At 43.1% G+C, this 15550-nt stretch overlaps 1 protein-coding gene across 1 annotated transcript in view; it reads right to left on the reverse strand.

Moving 5' to 3' along the window:
* Cnst (consortin, connexin sorting protein) overlaps window positions 1-15550 on the reverse strand; it is an 86727-nt gene that overhangs the window by 11190 nt on the left and 59987 nt on the right. Inside the window, exons 4-9 of the mRNA XM_036202151.1 lie at window positions 13492-13522; window positions 11935-12021; window positions 11387-11501; window positions 9232-9253; window positions 8973-9069; window positions 4924-5789 (exon numbers count right to left, since the gene is read on the reverse strand). Coding sequence (XP_036058044.1) covers window positions 4924-5789; window positions 8973-9069; window positions 9232-9253; window positions 11387-11501; window positions 11935-12021; window positions 13492-13522 — 1218 coding nt within the window. The remainder of the gene's footprint in view (window positions 1-4923; window positions 5790-8972; window positions 9070-9231; window positions 9254-11386; window positions 11502-11934; window positions 12022-13491; window positions 13523-15550) is intronic.

Here is a 15550-nt window from a genome sequence, read left to right on the forward strand (position 1 = left end):
TGACTGCAGCTGAAAACACAGGACAGTAGGAGATGATGCTGAAAGTGGATGGGCCAGACTACCAAGAATTCTGAATGTCAGGTACACAGCATTTCCATGAAGTTATAGGAGCCCCGGGAAGGGGACACAAGGACACTGTAGGGCAGAAGTTTAAGTCAACAGGGCAAGTGTCAGAGAGGTGGGCTGTCTTTGACTTAGTAGTATGATCTTTTCCTTCCTTCCTTCCTTCCTTCCTCCCTTTCCCTCCCTCCCTCTCTCTTTCTCTTTCCTTTGAGGCAGGGTCCCCTATGTAGTTTCAATGTCCTTGAACTCACAGAGATCTGCCTCCAAGTTAGGATTAAAGGTGTGTGCCACTATATATGCTCAGGCCTAATGGATGTTTTGTGTGTTTAAATTTATTTTTAATAAATGTTTTGTCTGCATGTATGTATATGCACCATGTGTGTACCTGGAATCTGAGTTCAGAGGAGGGGGCTGAATCCCCTGGAACTAGAGTTATAGATGATTTCAAGCTGCCATGTGGGTGCTAGAAACTGAACCTGGGTTCCTGGAAGAACAAGGGCTCTTAACTACTGAGCCATCTCTCTAGCCATGAGTAGAGAGTTTTAAAAAGATGAAACTCCTAGACCGATATGGGGACATCTCTATCGCCCTACAGTCATGTCATTTCACTTCTTTTTATGACCCGATTGGCTCTTCTGGGTGTCAGTTTGAGACTCCAGGTCTACACAGTGTTAATGTGAGATCATGGGAGTGAAAAGGGCCAAAACAACGAGAAGACACTTATGAAGTAGCTAATGCAGATGTCCAGGAAGAGCAGTAAATATGCAAATTCAAAATGTAATTAAAACCGGAAAGGAACCTGGTAAAGAAACACGTCAGTCAAGATGCATTAACTAACTAGAAATGTAAAAGCAGTCTAAAAACAAGAGGCAACAATGACACCATCTGGTACAATTTAAAAATGGGCGATCCCAGGGTTGTCCTCGGGGACTAGTTAGAGAGCTACATAAATCAGGGGTCAACCATTCCCACCCCTGGTGTTCCTGGAAGCCAAAATGTGAGCAAGCTACATCCCTGCTTCCCTCGAGAGATCCACCCTGAGCAAAACTGCCATGGCTGCTGTTGGTAAGGCTCTTCTTTTCCCAAGACCTACAGAACAGCCATCTCCATGACTGCCCTCAACATGGCTGCTTGGCATAGGCCTCCCATCTTTATTTGGTAAAGGAACCCCACATCAGCTAACCTTTTAAAAAATTTTAATTTTAAAATTGTGTGTGTATGTGTTTGTGTACACTCGGGCACACATGCAGAGGCCAGATCAGGACACCTTGAGACAGGATCTCACTGAAACTTGGCATTTCCCAGTTTTTAGCTAAGCTGGTTGGCCAGCAGGCTCCAGTAACCCCCATGCCTCCCTGCATCCCATGCCCACCCACTGGCTCAGCACTATGGCTAAAGGTCTCATCCACTAAGACATCTCCCCGGCCCCAACAGTTACATTTATTTTATTTTATTTTTGAGGCAGGGTCTCACTATGTAGCCCTGGCTAGCCTGTTTCTGAGTGTTGGGATTAAAGGCGTACACCACCACAACCAGCTTCAGCTGTATTTTTAATCATTACATCTGTATCACTGTAACTCAATGGAAGTCAATCACAAAACTTACTAAATGTAAGAATAAATGAGTGGCCCTAACTTGTTGTCTGACACTGTACAATACTAGCTTTTGTTTCCTACAAAATCTATAAAATAAACCAGGCATGATGTCACACACTTCTGGGCTGGAGTTAGGTCAGTAGGTAAACGCGCTTGCTCTCAATCTCCACCCCCAGGTTCCATGCGCTAGGAGAGGACAGGCTCCCACAAGCTGGGACCCGTGGCACATGTATACCAAAACCCACACACAACAAATAAATGAAAATGATACACATGAAAATAAAAACCTCAAATCTATGGAATGGAGATAAGTGTACTGAATGTTTTTTCTTGCAGCAGTTGAGACAGTACTGGGTGACAATGGTCGTGTAATTTTCAGTAAGAAAAAAAACAGCAAGGCTTCAGCTACTAAGCTATTATTTGGCAAAATTATTCCTGGGTTTGAAAAAAGCTTTCCAAGTCTAGAAAGCCTCATTTACACATGCATCCACACTCATGAACCAGAATGCTGGAGACATTTTTCCTTCTCTCTGAGGTGAACAGTATTTCATTTTAGAGGATGAATCTGAGTCTTAAACAACTTAACAACTGACTGTCGATAGTTTCAAAAACAAGTTCTCCTGGAGCCCAAACTGAGTAATGCAGAGTGCCAAGAGAAAACACCCGGCAAAGAGAGGCTACCGGTGCCCTACAAGGTGGCTAAGAGCTTCAAGCAGAAGGGGACCCTAAGAGGGCAGAGTCCTGGGCAGGGCAGAGGTAGCCGGCAGATTCCAGGAGAAGAAGAGGGAGGGACCAACAGTGATGGGCAGCAGCATGTGGGCAAGCAGGTGAGCTGCTCCCAGAGCTGGAAAACTACCAACCGGTTCAGCTGCTCTGGAACTGTGAGCAAGAGCAGGGAAGCCTGGTACAATCAGGTTGTTAGCAGTGACAGCGGGGAGGGAGCCCCTACCAACTCAAGACTCTCATTAGTGCCCAACAGTGCCATGATTCTGTAGAGGTTTGCTGCAAGCACAGAGCAAAAACTGGTTACATTTGCACTTCAGTGAAAACTAAGGTTTTAGAATTTAATTATTAAGAATTAGGGGCTGGTGTGCTCAGCAATAGAGTGTTACCTAGCACATACAAGACTCTGTCATGTACTCCCCAACACAAACAAACAAACAAATAAACCAAAAATGTGCTGTAATTTTTTACTTACAGTAACTCCAGCACATGAGAGAGAGGGGCAGGAGGATCAAGAGTTCAAGGCTACCCCCAATGTGGAGATCCCGTCTCAAAACAGAGAGAGGAACACATAATGCATATGTGCCTGTGTGTGTATGTGTGTAAATAATTACACTTATAAGGACACGTATGTTTAACCTGTATGTTTAACCTAACCTAGAGCTGCACTTTTATGGTATTAAGAAAACACTAAAGTATTAGTGATTTCTGTTAGTTTAAGACTCCTGCAGACAGGCAGATTTTATTAAAATACACAGTTAGTATAGATATTGGAATAAGTATTCAGAAAGTACACTAAACAACGTATTTAGCGCCACCATAGAGTATGTTGTATCTGTTAACTGAAGCTTCAGGGGTTCTTACAGAAAAATTTAACAGACCAATACATTTTAAAAAGGAGCCCCTTGTGCACTAACTTCTCAAAGAGACAACTTTCAACTCTACAGTTTCCTAGCCACAGTCTCATGGGAAAAGAGACACTGTGCCTTGCTACAAGGAAGGAACACCCCGGATGGCTGTAACATCACTGCTCTGATGACCCCTGTCTCCTTGGGACACACTGATCTCTGGTCTGTTGTTTCTCAAGAAATATTTTGAAAACTGCCAAGATATATAACAAAGGTACCATTTTATCTCTTTTTCTATGCAAAGTTCAGTGTATTATAGGCAAATGTTGAAACCGATCACTACCACCTCCTACCTAACTACACCATCACCTGGACAGACAGTATTCACTGAGCAACAACTGAACGATTCTAGCAAGAGAAAATTAAGACACAAAAATCACAGTTTTGTGGGAACTGACAATCAAATAGCCTGGTAAAAGTAAACATAAGAATAACTACTGAGCTTAAGGCTTTACTTTAAAAAAAATCTAATTTTGTCAAAAAATTAAAACCATAGTTTGTAGAAAATTAACTAAATAGTGATAGAACAATGGTCCCAGGAAGCCTGTCATGGAGTTCCATTCTTTAATCAAATTAACATATAATTTGCTATCTATTTTTGCTTTTTTTTCTACTTTCTTCTTGAATTCACCCTTTTCAAAGATAATGCTGTTAGAATACAGTAGGCACACATGAGAATTTTAGGGGGTGCCTCACTCTGCAGCCATGGCTGGCTTCAAACTCACAGTGTCGTGCCCCCCCTTGATGCGCCCCCCCCCAGGCGGGGTTTACAGGTGTGAATGAGGATAAGGGCCAACTTTGAAGGAGAAAAAGAACAGAAAAAGCATCCCCACTTCCCCAGCATAAGCAGGCTCAGAGAGACAGCACAGACCCGGGGGCTGGTGAGCCTGAGGCCCTGTCCCGGACCCGCCCACCGTGACTCGGCTCTTCCCACCCACTCTGCTATGGCTTCTTATCTTTGTTTTCCTAGGCTTACTTTTTGTATTTATCATTTCTCCCCAGGACTTTTAAGATTCTCTTATTAAACAAAGGACAACAATCATCTCTCTTTGCTTTAATTTTTCTTTCTATTTAATAGCTCAAAAATTCATCAAGTACCTCCTGGTGTCATTATTTTGAAACTTTACTCTGTTAAGTCTGTTTCTTTTTTACCTCGGAGCTGAGGACCGAACCCAGGGCCTTGCACTTGCTAGGCAAGCATTCTATCACTGAGCTAAAGCCCCAGCCCCGTTTCTAGTCATTTAAAATGTATGCTGATACACTAAAGGGATGGTGAGCACACACCAGGTTTCCTTTTCTGTGGGTCTGAGGAGAAAGATTTCCTGACTCAAGTGTGACCGTCTTGTCTTCATCTGAGTCCCTGAGAATGCTAAACTGAACTCACAAGGTAGAAAAGGGAAAACGGCATTCATAACCACACCTGTGTCTAGAGGCAGACAGGGCAGCTTCCCGAATCGTAAACACAGCAATGACTGAAGCCATCCGATTCAACATGTATGAGTAACTTAACAATTAATGCTTATGTTAACTGAAACATTCCCCTCAAGCTCAGAACCAGAGAAATTTCATAAAAACACAGCCGCACTTTGCACAGGCGAGAATTCATCTTACTCTTTACTTCCTCCCAGCCTTACCTCTGCGATCTCTATCTTCTTGGCCAGGTCATCAAGGGAGAGTGAGCTCTCATCAGGAGGCAGGTTCTCCTGGAGACTGTAGGACGCTTCTTCAGGAGAAAGGTCTTGGAGGAGGTCAGAGTCGTCGTCCTGGATATCTTCATAGGACAGGGACTCTTGAGCATCTTTTAAGCATCCTTCCAACAGGCTGTTCAGATAGTCTTCGGTTTCCTTGCTGACTTGGTCTTCCTTATCCCGCCCTTCTTCAGGGGCCATACACATTTCTGGACACAGTGTACTTACGTCACATGCTTTACCGTCCCCACAAAGTGCATTCTCAGAGCCGGGCTCCAAGTCAGTCTGACTCTGTGGTGATTTCCCATCAGGCTGCCGTGATTCATCTAATTCACCGCTCTGAAGCTGATCCCCGGGCAGCGCTTCAAATACACCCTGAACTGGCAGGCAGAGTTCTCTTCGGTGTGTCTGGGAATATTTACCCTCTGAGATCAACAAAGGAGGTATGCTGCCATGGCCTGGGAAGAGCTGCGGCTCTGTCAGTGACTCACTAGGAGGGGACACCTTAGGGTCTCTGGCCACATCGGGGCGGTCCTCGGGGGGAGGTGCCTGCACGCAGCCGACATCCTCACCGGCATTCTCAGCAGCATCTGGCCCTGACCTGCTCCCGGCCGTCTCTGGGGACTGGGTGTGGAGCTCCAGTGTGGCACTGGGGCCACAGAGCAGCTCCTCCTCCTCCTCCTTCCCTGCAGTCACTGGAAGGCTGGGGGAAGCTGCCTGCCAGTCCATTTGATGAGAGCCAGGGCTGCTCTCTCGGGGCTGCTCTTCACGCTGGCCTCCACTCGGCTCCATGCTAGGGCAGATTTCAATCTCTGAAGATGAAGAAAAGCGAGCCGCTTGTGAATTCCACACAGTGCTTTGCATACACAGGCGGAGAAGGGACAGAGGAGAACATGTGTAACACAGATTGCTTTAATCCTCTCAGACACGCTATCTGTTGCACTGCAGTGTCCTTAGGTAGAACATGCATGCTGAGTATTTCATAGAGTATTAATGTAGTAAAAATAATGAAGATTCTTCAAAAACATGTTAAAATAAATGAATGATTCAGTCTTTATCATAAATGAAAAAGTTTAAATTCTGAATTTTTTGGTCTTTTACATTTAAATGAATACACTTACTGGTCTTTCTGTTTACTGAAGTTAGAAAAGTTTTCCCTTCCACTTAAGGCATCGCATCCTGAGTAAATACTTTTAGGTGACCTTAGTAACAACATAAAATGTAAGTAGAACTAAATCTAATCGGAATGAACAAGAGTTTGTTCAGATCAAATTTGCAATTTGAACATAGTGCCCTTAAAAATGTGCTTTCAAAGACAACATCTTAGTGCACGGTGGCAGAGGGGACAGAAAAGGACACATTTGACAAGGAGAGACAAGCTTGAGTTTCAGCCTTTCTATCTCTTTGCCAGAATAAAATCAACCTAAAACACTTAAAAAAACAAAACAAAACAAAAAAACAAAAAAACAACCTTAAGACACGCCTTTAATCCCAGCACTCGGGAGGCAGAGCCAGGTGGAGTCAGAGGCCTGTGAGTCAGAGGCCAGCCTGGGCTACAGAGCAAGATCCAGGAAAGGTGCAAAACTACACAGAGAAGCCCTGTCTCAGGAAAACAAAACAAAACAAAACAAAAGCAAAAACTTAAGACAGTTAAAATCCTTTATGTAAATAACAAAAGATAATGCCCATTGGTTAACAGAGAAACCTTCTTGCCTTGTTAAATGTTTCATATAATCCCCACAAATAAGGGTCAGAAGTGCAAGATAAATTAATAATTTTATTATTTAATTTCAATTTATTGGAACTTCAATTACCAGCTGACAGTCCAAGCTGAATCCCTACCACAGACCAGGCATTTTTTAAGGACCGTCTCAGATGCCAGAGAAGCCAGAACTGGGCTGGCGGCCTCAGCTCTAAATGCAGAGGAGGCCCTAGGAGTTTGGGGTTCTCCCCACCCCCAACTTCAAATATCAGCGAGGCCTGAGAAGAACTGGCCATCTCTGGAGAGTCCTGTATCCCTGCTCTCCACACTCTCAAGGTTTGACTGCAAGAAAACATGTGGGCAGCTGGTTCCATGGTTCTGTGCTGTGCCCCTGAGCTTACTGGCACCCCCTATCAGAAGGCAGGTGGAGGGCAAAGGTCAGAACAAGGAAAGCCACAGCCAGGGGGAAAAGGGTCAAGCTCAGTCACAAATTCCCAGTACCCAAGGGTTCAGAGATAGCCCCAAAACACGTCTGTAGGATTCAGAGGCTAAATGAGACTGGGGAGCACATTCCCTAGGTCCTGGTAAACCACAAGGTCGGAGGGTCACCACGTAACGGGGGTTGATAAGCAACAATGGCAAAATATAATGTAAGATGCAAAGAGTTAAGAATTCCGAGCTGCAAAGTCAACTGGAAAGTTGTCCACAGCATGGACAGTACTCTGTAAAACACACTATTTTATCAAGCTGGGGTGAGATTTCCTTCCTTGTCCAGGATTCAGTCCACACCCCTTCATAGGATGGATATTAGCATGGTTTGGCTTGTTGAAGCCAGTGATAATCCCTATAGTTTACTCAACCAAAGCACGAGGTATTCAGTTAGAAGCCAGAAGATCCAGGTTCTACCAAAGAATCAGGGAACCAAACAAATGGCTATAAATATGGTGCCTCAGCCTCCCCATCTATACCACACAGATCACAGCAGAGGCCAAGCCAGGGGTAACAACAAACCAGGTAACCAAGAAGGGGGACTCTGAACTCCTGCCCTTCCTGCCCGCACCTCTCAGTTCTGGGGTGAGAGGTGCACACCACCACGTCTGTAAAGTTGTAACAAGCTTATTTTACCTGGTTTCTGGTATAAAAATGACTCTAGAAAAGAGACACCAAGAAGAGAGTGCACGGGACTGACACAAAGCAATATCTCCAATTTGTATCGTGAGAGAAAAGGGGAGAGAGATCTCAAAATGATTTTAAAGGATCTTTACAGAGGAAGGGGCCAGTGGATGGCCACGGCCACACCCATATCTCAGGGACGCCCACTCAAAACTCCTGTCATCTCTTTAAATCAGGGCTCTCAGGCCCAGGATCATAAGGCTCACAATAGAAACTGATAGTAAAATCAGCCACCAGGATAAAAAATACCTGGAAAAATGTATGTATTTCTAAAACTCTGTAAATGCATTTAGAAAAGAAGTTCCCCAAGTCTTTTTGACTGAGGCACAAAGTGGTATAAAACATCTTAAATGGTTAAGAAACACGCGCACACACACACACACATGCACACACACACATGCACACACACACACACACACACACACACACAGAGTGTATGTTAGTGTTATAAATTATCAGACAGAACTTCTCATTATCTAGATTTATAGAAAAGGTCAGTACCTGGTTAGCCCATTTAGTAACGGTTGTTTTTTTATTTTCCTTTTTAAGCAAGAAAGGATGTCTAAACGTACCAAAGTCATTTCAGATCATTATATATAATCTTTTTATATTCTGTTTTCCTTACTGATAACACAGAAATTATTTTTTTAAAACAATTTATATTCTATTACTTCTACTTATCTAAAAATGGAAATACATATAAAAATGTTTTATATTTTTTATAAGTATATGTACAAAAATCTAAATGCAAAAAAATTCCAACACAACAGTTCAGATCTAATATGTTGTATTGTGTTCTGACAAAGACTGTTTCAAGTCGGAGGGCGGAGCTAGCCATGAGCTGACCAAAATTAACCATAGAGGTTTGGAGGACTGTAGACAGAGAGAACACACAGGAAGTAGTAAGGCGGGGCTGAGAGAAAAAGGAACGGAAGAGGTAGGAGGTCACTGGTGGCTGCTCCCTCCTTCTCTGATCTTTCAGGTTCTTTCCCCTCACACCCCCATATGTGACTCCTGATTTTATTGATAAATATTAATTAGATTACCGCCTCACTATTACTTTAAAATGCCTCCGGTAACAGGACTCTTGCCTATTGCTCTCCAGGATAATCGCACCGACCTGGCTCTTTGGCTGCTGCTCCTCTCCCCTTGGGCTCTTCAGACACTGTCACCCGGGTTAAGCATTTTCTTCCCAGCGACTTTTCCACAGGTGCCGTCTAAAACGTTTTATAAAAGGAAAAAAATAGTTACAACTTTTTTGAGAAACTTAATTACATTAGAAAGTAACAAGTGTCCTGAGACAAGGTTTTCTAGAACAGTCCAGCCCCAGGCATAAGATGCTGACATACTCCCCACAAAAGCTTACAGAAACCTCTTACCTTATGCTTGGACAAGAGAGGGCTGTAGAAAAGAAGAGAAACATAGTTTTAAAAGTATGGCATGCTTCCAAACAAATGTCACTGAAATGACGATAAAAAATGGAGCCCCTCTACATTCTAATATTAGCGTAGCAGGGCTGAAACCCTGCCACCAGCTCACGTGGCTCAGGACAGCTACAGCACGTGCTTCCTTGGACATCCAGTTACTACTGAAAACCCCCAAACCAGTTACACGTGCTGCTGGCACTTATAAATGTTTTACAATGTCAGTTTGAAACAGATTATGGCAGAAGATAATTATGTTGGAATTACCCATGGAGAGACAAGTAACTTAACTGTTAGGTTTTAAAGAATACCACTCTCTTTTTTCCTTTTTCTTTTTTTTTGGTTTTTTGAGACAGGATTTCTCTGTGTAGCTTTGCACCTTTTTCCTGGAAGTCACTTGGTAGCCCAGGCTGGCCTCGAACTCACAGAGATCCGCCTGGCTCTGCCTCCCAAATGCTGGTATTAAAGGCGTGTGCCACCACCGCCCGGCAAGAATACCACTCTTAACAGTATGCCAATAAAGGCACAGATGAAATAAATTCTCGCTTTACTATTATCATAATACTTGGAAGAAACAGCTCAAATGTCTACAAGTAAATGAAATGGGTATGTAAACTGCCACATGGTCATACAGTAGATTGGTACAACAGCAAAACATCAAACTGTCACTGCATGTGATAAAATGTAACCCAGAAACAATAACTGTATTCTGCACGATCCATTTGTATGAACTTACAGGCCATGTACACCCATAGTTAAAGAACTCAGTTATGATCTCGGGAGAGGGGGGAGGGAAATACAGACTTGGTAATTCAATGAAGGGGCTCTCTGAGAGATTAGAATGTCTGTGTCTTGGATCCTGTTAGGAGTGGTAATCATAGACTATGATAGGGAAAAATTTACCAGGCTCATACACCGAACTATAAATAATGAGACATAATTTGGGGTACAATGATCTAAAGATACCATGCTCATAGCATGTTCAAGTAAATACTTCCAACATTTGAGACACACTAACAAGCTGTGAGTTCCTTCAGAAGGGCAGTGGGAGGTGTCTGCATTGAGTATATTGAAATAAATTGAGTAAATAAATTATATTTCCTTTAAAGCCGATTCCAAAGATGAAAATATAAAATAGAAAGCTAACATAAGAACTTCCTAAGAATATGAGTTACAATTCAGAATCCCTGAAAAGACTGCAGCAAAGGTTCAAACTGCCTGGCACAGGGAAGCCATCTTCGGAGAGCTGAACGGACATTTCCGTCCAAACCTCTATCACTTCCAAGGTTGGTCTCCAGGACCGCCAGATAACTAAGCAAATGCCCTCTCTTCTGCATGGCTAGGCAGCAATTACTTGGGACTGTTTCATTATCAACACACAGAGATTTAGTTTACTGCCCATTATTCTGAAGAGAGGAAGACAAAGTTACCAGCAAAATAGAGTCCTTCATCCTTTGTGCAGAGGACTCAGGACCTAGGCCGGGAAATGGGCACTACGTAAACACTATCACGCTTCAGAGCTCTGAGTGGTCCATTGAAGAATTCAGAACAAAGATAACAAGAACAAAAAATAATAAGCTTTATTATTAGGATGCTTTAGTTTTAAAAATCTTATCTCCTTGACATGAATCAAGCATTTGGAATGTACCCAGTAAATAAAGTTTTCCTTCATTTAGGTTAAATACTACATACTGTGCTTTTTAGACTGTTCTAAAGAAGGTTACAACTTTTCTTATTATACACAAACACTGGAAAACAGCCAAAATATCAATAACCAATATACAGAAATATATATATATAATAAAATTAAAGTAATAAATAATGGTTAAAAACCAAACAGAATAAAAAGTCCTATTGTGCAACTTAGATCAAAAAGTATCAAAATTATCAATGTGTCTAGTTAGAAGGATCCTCTGAGCCTATGGAAACCTAGTGAGGTCGGTATGAAAGAAAAAAAGCTGAGAAACCTTAAAATTTCATTAGACTCAGTTCACTCTCTTAAGTTGAAAACAGCAAGAAACAAATAAATGGATCATACAGTTCAATACTCAATATAATGTGTATCTTCAATATTCTCCAACTTACTTTAAATAAATTATAACATACTTACTCTTTATGAGTTGTGCAAATTTTAGCAAGCTGTTCAAAATCTTCACCATTAAATCCCTTTTCTGAATTCCTCAGAGGCGTCACTGTATGTGGCTGGACAGCTTTCCATTTTGTTTCTAAATTTAAAGTATTTGTTAATCACTGGCTCTTACAAAATGTATTTAGGCTCCTTGGTAATAATTAATATGCAGCTACCTTCTCAAGCAACCCAAAAGTTAACACAGTTAGAAAGAGCTACATGATTACTTCACAGCACACGCAAAGATCATTCTACACACAAAATTAGCCTGTCTATGAAGAGCAAGACACAAAGAAAACACCCTCTGCCTTCCTTCTCTCTCTCACGGTGCTGGGGGAACCCACCGCCTTGAGCTCACTGGGCAAGCTCCCACACTGAGCTACATCCCCCAGCCTGCGCTTTGCAACAGTAGCTTGAGTGTGTAACTTCTATTCTTTCAACATGCAAAATCAGGACAATATGCTCACTCTCTAGATAGCGAGTTGTTCCATTCCTGCGGATTCCCGAGTTCCAGGTCAGTCTGTACTTACCCCACTGTTCCTGAATGGCAGAAAGATTTGCCAGCAGTTGCTCATGATACAATCGTTCAAGCTGAATGAATTTCATTGCTTTCTCATCTGAATAGAAACACTGAGGAAAATGGAAATCAAGACTATCAACACTAAACCCCACATCTGCAAAGGAATGTCCTATAGAAGACAAGAAATGTGTACCTCTGACCAAAAAAATGAGAAGGCTCTAATTATTTTTAAATTTAAGCACATCTGGCGTGAGGTTTCCTGGCTTTGGAGTAAGTACATTTTGTTGTCACACATGATGGAGAGGTACTTGGGTTCTGCAAGCCAACAGAAAGGAAAGGTTTTACTCAAGGACTGCCCGCCTGGCAATGCACTGCTAGCGGTCATTACAGCAATATAATTGGAAAGAGGACGCACGGGGCATCCTGGAGGCGGTGGGAAACCTGACGACTCCCTGACTAGGAGACCCTTCAGGGAAGTGTCTTTCGGCTTTCATGATGGACCTTTTTCTCCCATGAGTCAAAAGCAGCAAATGCTAAATAATGAAAACATGGCATGGGTCTTTTATAAAAAAAAATAACTCACCCCAGTGACTTTCCTAATTATCACGTAATTCCCTGCCCCGCTTTGGTTGATCTTCTTATGACCTTTTGGCTTCCCATCTGTACCACACCGACTTGCATCTTAGGAGGTTTGAGAAACACTGTCCAAATGCCCAGCTTCCTCTGGGCAATGTTCTAAATATTGACCCAGAAAAAAGGAAGAGATGGTCGGAATGTTTAGCTTTGTGTCCTTCCCATGAACACCAAGAGGTTCAGCTCCCTGTCTCTGTCACCTTAACGATTCTAGGGACCAGGACAAGCCTAACAACTCCTCTGTTCCCTCTGCCGAGGACTACACGCTTCTTATTCAAAAGCTTATAAGGGTCTACTTGAGAACAGTATTTTGTTGGTTACTATGAAACCCAATTTTTCCTTGGCAGCTACATATGGCTGTGTGTCATAAAACATTTCTGTCAGTGAGGAAGCATTAAAAGATAAATTTAAATTGCCCAGTGATGCTGTAGTGTCTTAACATGATGTTCTCCAAACAACAAAACCCCCAAATGATGCCCTTCTCTGGACATAGCCCTGCTGTCTAGCAGCTCAGGACCACCCCTGCAGGGAGCAGTCAGAGGTGTTACTATGCGTTGTCCAACATGCTCCATTATGTGCATGTTTGACTCGTGTGCTTAAGAGCAAGAGAATCTAATGGACTTAAAGTCTTCTTTCTCAGCAGCATGTGTTTTCCCCATTCTCTTCAACATAAATGTTTAATATTGGTAAAGTTAGGTATCCTTGATGAAAGCCAAATTTATGTGGCTCTAAGGGATTTCTGGAGTGACCTATTTCCTACACCTGGCTCTTTGAGGTGGTGACAAGGGCACACACAACTGCCAAAACCCACCCAAACCATATGGTCCACCTATCTTGTTACATAGACCTCAACTTAAAAAAAAAAAAAAAAAAAAAAAAAGATGGGTTCTTCAAGTGTTCTATGAATTTCTGTCTGTAGTCAGGAAAAGGATACAGTCCTCTTCCTGGAAATAGGTCTCAGCTACCTGTAAAGACAAAAGAAGAAATGAATAGTTGAGTGAAAGGACAAGCTTGGGAGCCAGCAAGATCTTGAAAGTTTGCTTTGATAAATTACTAACAAAAACCCTTTCACCACATTCAAAGTTCGGAGGACTCTGTAGGCGCAGGACATGATCCTTAGGTCTCTGTCAAGCACTCTCCAGCCTCCAGGCCACCGTGTTCTAGTCCAGCTCAGGCAGTAACCAGCATCACTTAGTCCCTACAGTCTAACTTAAGGATGAGGGAGGCTATAGCTCTACAAAGGTACGGCAGGGTGAACAGGTTAAAGGATTATTCTGTTCATTATAAACTGAAAGTTAGAAACGGGTCAGATGGCTCAGTAGGGAGAGACGTGTCTACCAAGGCTGACAACTGGAGTTCAATCCACGTGACCCACATGGTACAAGGAGGGAACAAGTTCCCCTAAGTCTCCCTCTGACCCCACATGAGCACCATGGAACGCACACACAGACATACACACACACACACACACACACACACACACACACACACACACACACACACACAAATAGATAAGGCCCAAAATGTCACATTCCATGGGACCTTACACCATTCGTTTCTAGTTTAAAAACTACCAGCTCAGAACCTCATGGGACACTGGTTTTGGTGTCTGTGTATGTTTGAGCCTAGGTCTCACATAGCCCAGGCAGGCCTTGAACACCATATGCAGCTGAGGATGACCATAACTTCTGACCCTCTTGCTCCTGCCTCTCAGGTGGTTGGGTTGTAAGTAGCTCCACCATAATAGACAAGGTTATGTTGTGATGTTTTTATTATTTTTTCTTTGAGTGTTTGTGTGTGTGCATGCAGGTGCATGTATGTACTAGAGTTTGGCATGGGGTATTATGGTGGCTTGAATGTAATTGGCCCCCATAAGCTTATAGGGAGCTTATAGGAGTATAAGGAGGTGTGGCTTTGTTGGAGTAGGTGTGGCCTTGTTGGAGGAAGTGTGCCACTGTGGCTTAATGCTCAAGCCACACCCATTGTCTAAGACCACTTTCTGTTGCCTGCAGGTCTAGATGTAAGAACTCTCAGCTCCTTCTCCAGCACCGTGTCTGCCTGCATGCTGCCATGTCCTGATATGATGATAATGGACTAAACCTTTGAACTGTAAGCCACTCCAATGAATTGTTTCCTTTATGAGAGTTGCTGTGGTCATGGTGTCTCTTCACGGCCATAGAACCCTGACTAAGACAGCTGTCTTCTGCATTTGCTCTCCACCTTTATTACTGGTATTATTTTTGAGACTGGGTTTCACTATGTAGCCCAGGCTGGCCTCTACCTCACGGAAATCCACCTGCCTCTGCCTCCCAAGTGCTGGGATTAAAGGTGTGCGCCACCATGCCTGGCCAGACCCTTTATATTTTGACTCAAGGTGTCATTGGACTTGGAGCTCACCAATCAGCTAGAATGACCGGCCAGTTGGCTCTGGGGTCTGCCTTGTGTTTTTACCCAGAGGATGGGGGTCCAGACTGGGTTCTCATGCTTGCACGGCAGGCACTTTCCCTATCATTTCAGTCCACATTTTTAATCATGTGTGTGGCTGTGTACGGGTATGTGCATGTGAGTGCAGGTGCCTGCAGAAGCCAAGGCAGCTGGTCCTCTGGAGCTGGAGTTACAGGCAACTGTGAGCCACCTAGTGCAGGTGTTGGAAATTGAGCTCAGGTTCTCTGGAAGAGCATTCATTACATGCTCCTAACTGCTAATCCATTTCTTCAGCCCCATGCCTAGACCTATTTATTTTTTTGAGACAAGATATCTTGTAGCACAGGCTAGCCTAGAATTCATTATGTAGCCAAGGATGATTCTGAACTGCTGATCTTTGGCTTCTACTTTCTGAGTGCTAATTATAGGCCTGGTGTTGTATTGCTATTTTTTTTGTTGTTTGTTTTTTTGTTTTGTTTTGTTTTTCGAGACAGGGTTTCTCTGTAGCTTTGGAGCCTGTCCTGGACTAGCTCTGTAGACCAGGCTAGCCTCGAACTCACAGAGATCCA

The sequence above is a fragment of the Onychomys torridus genome, chromosome 11, assembly GCF_903995425.1.
Source record: "Onychomys torridus chromosome 11, mOncTor1.1, whole genome shotgun sequence".
NCBI classification, from domain to species: domain Eukaryota; kingdom Metazoa; phylum Chordata; class Mammalia; order Rodentia; family Cricetidae; genus Onychomys; species Onychomys torridus.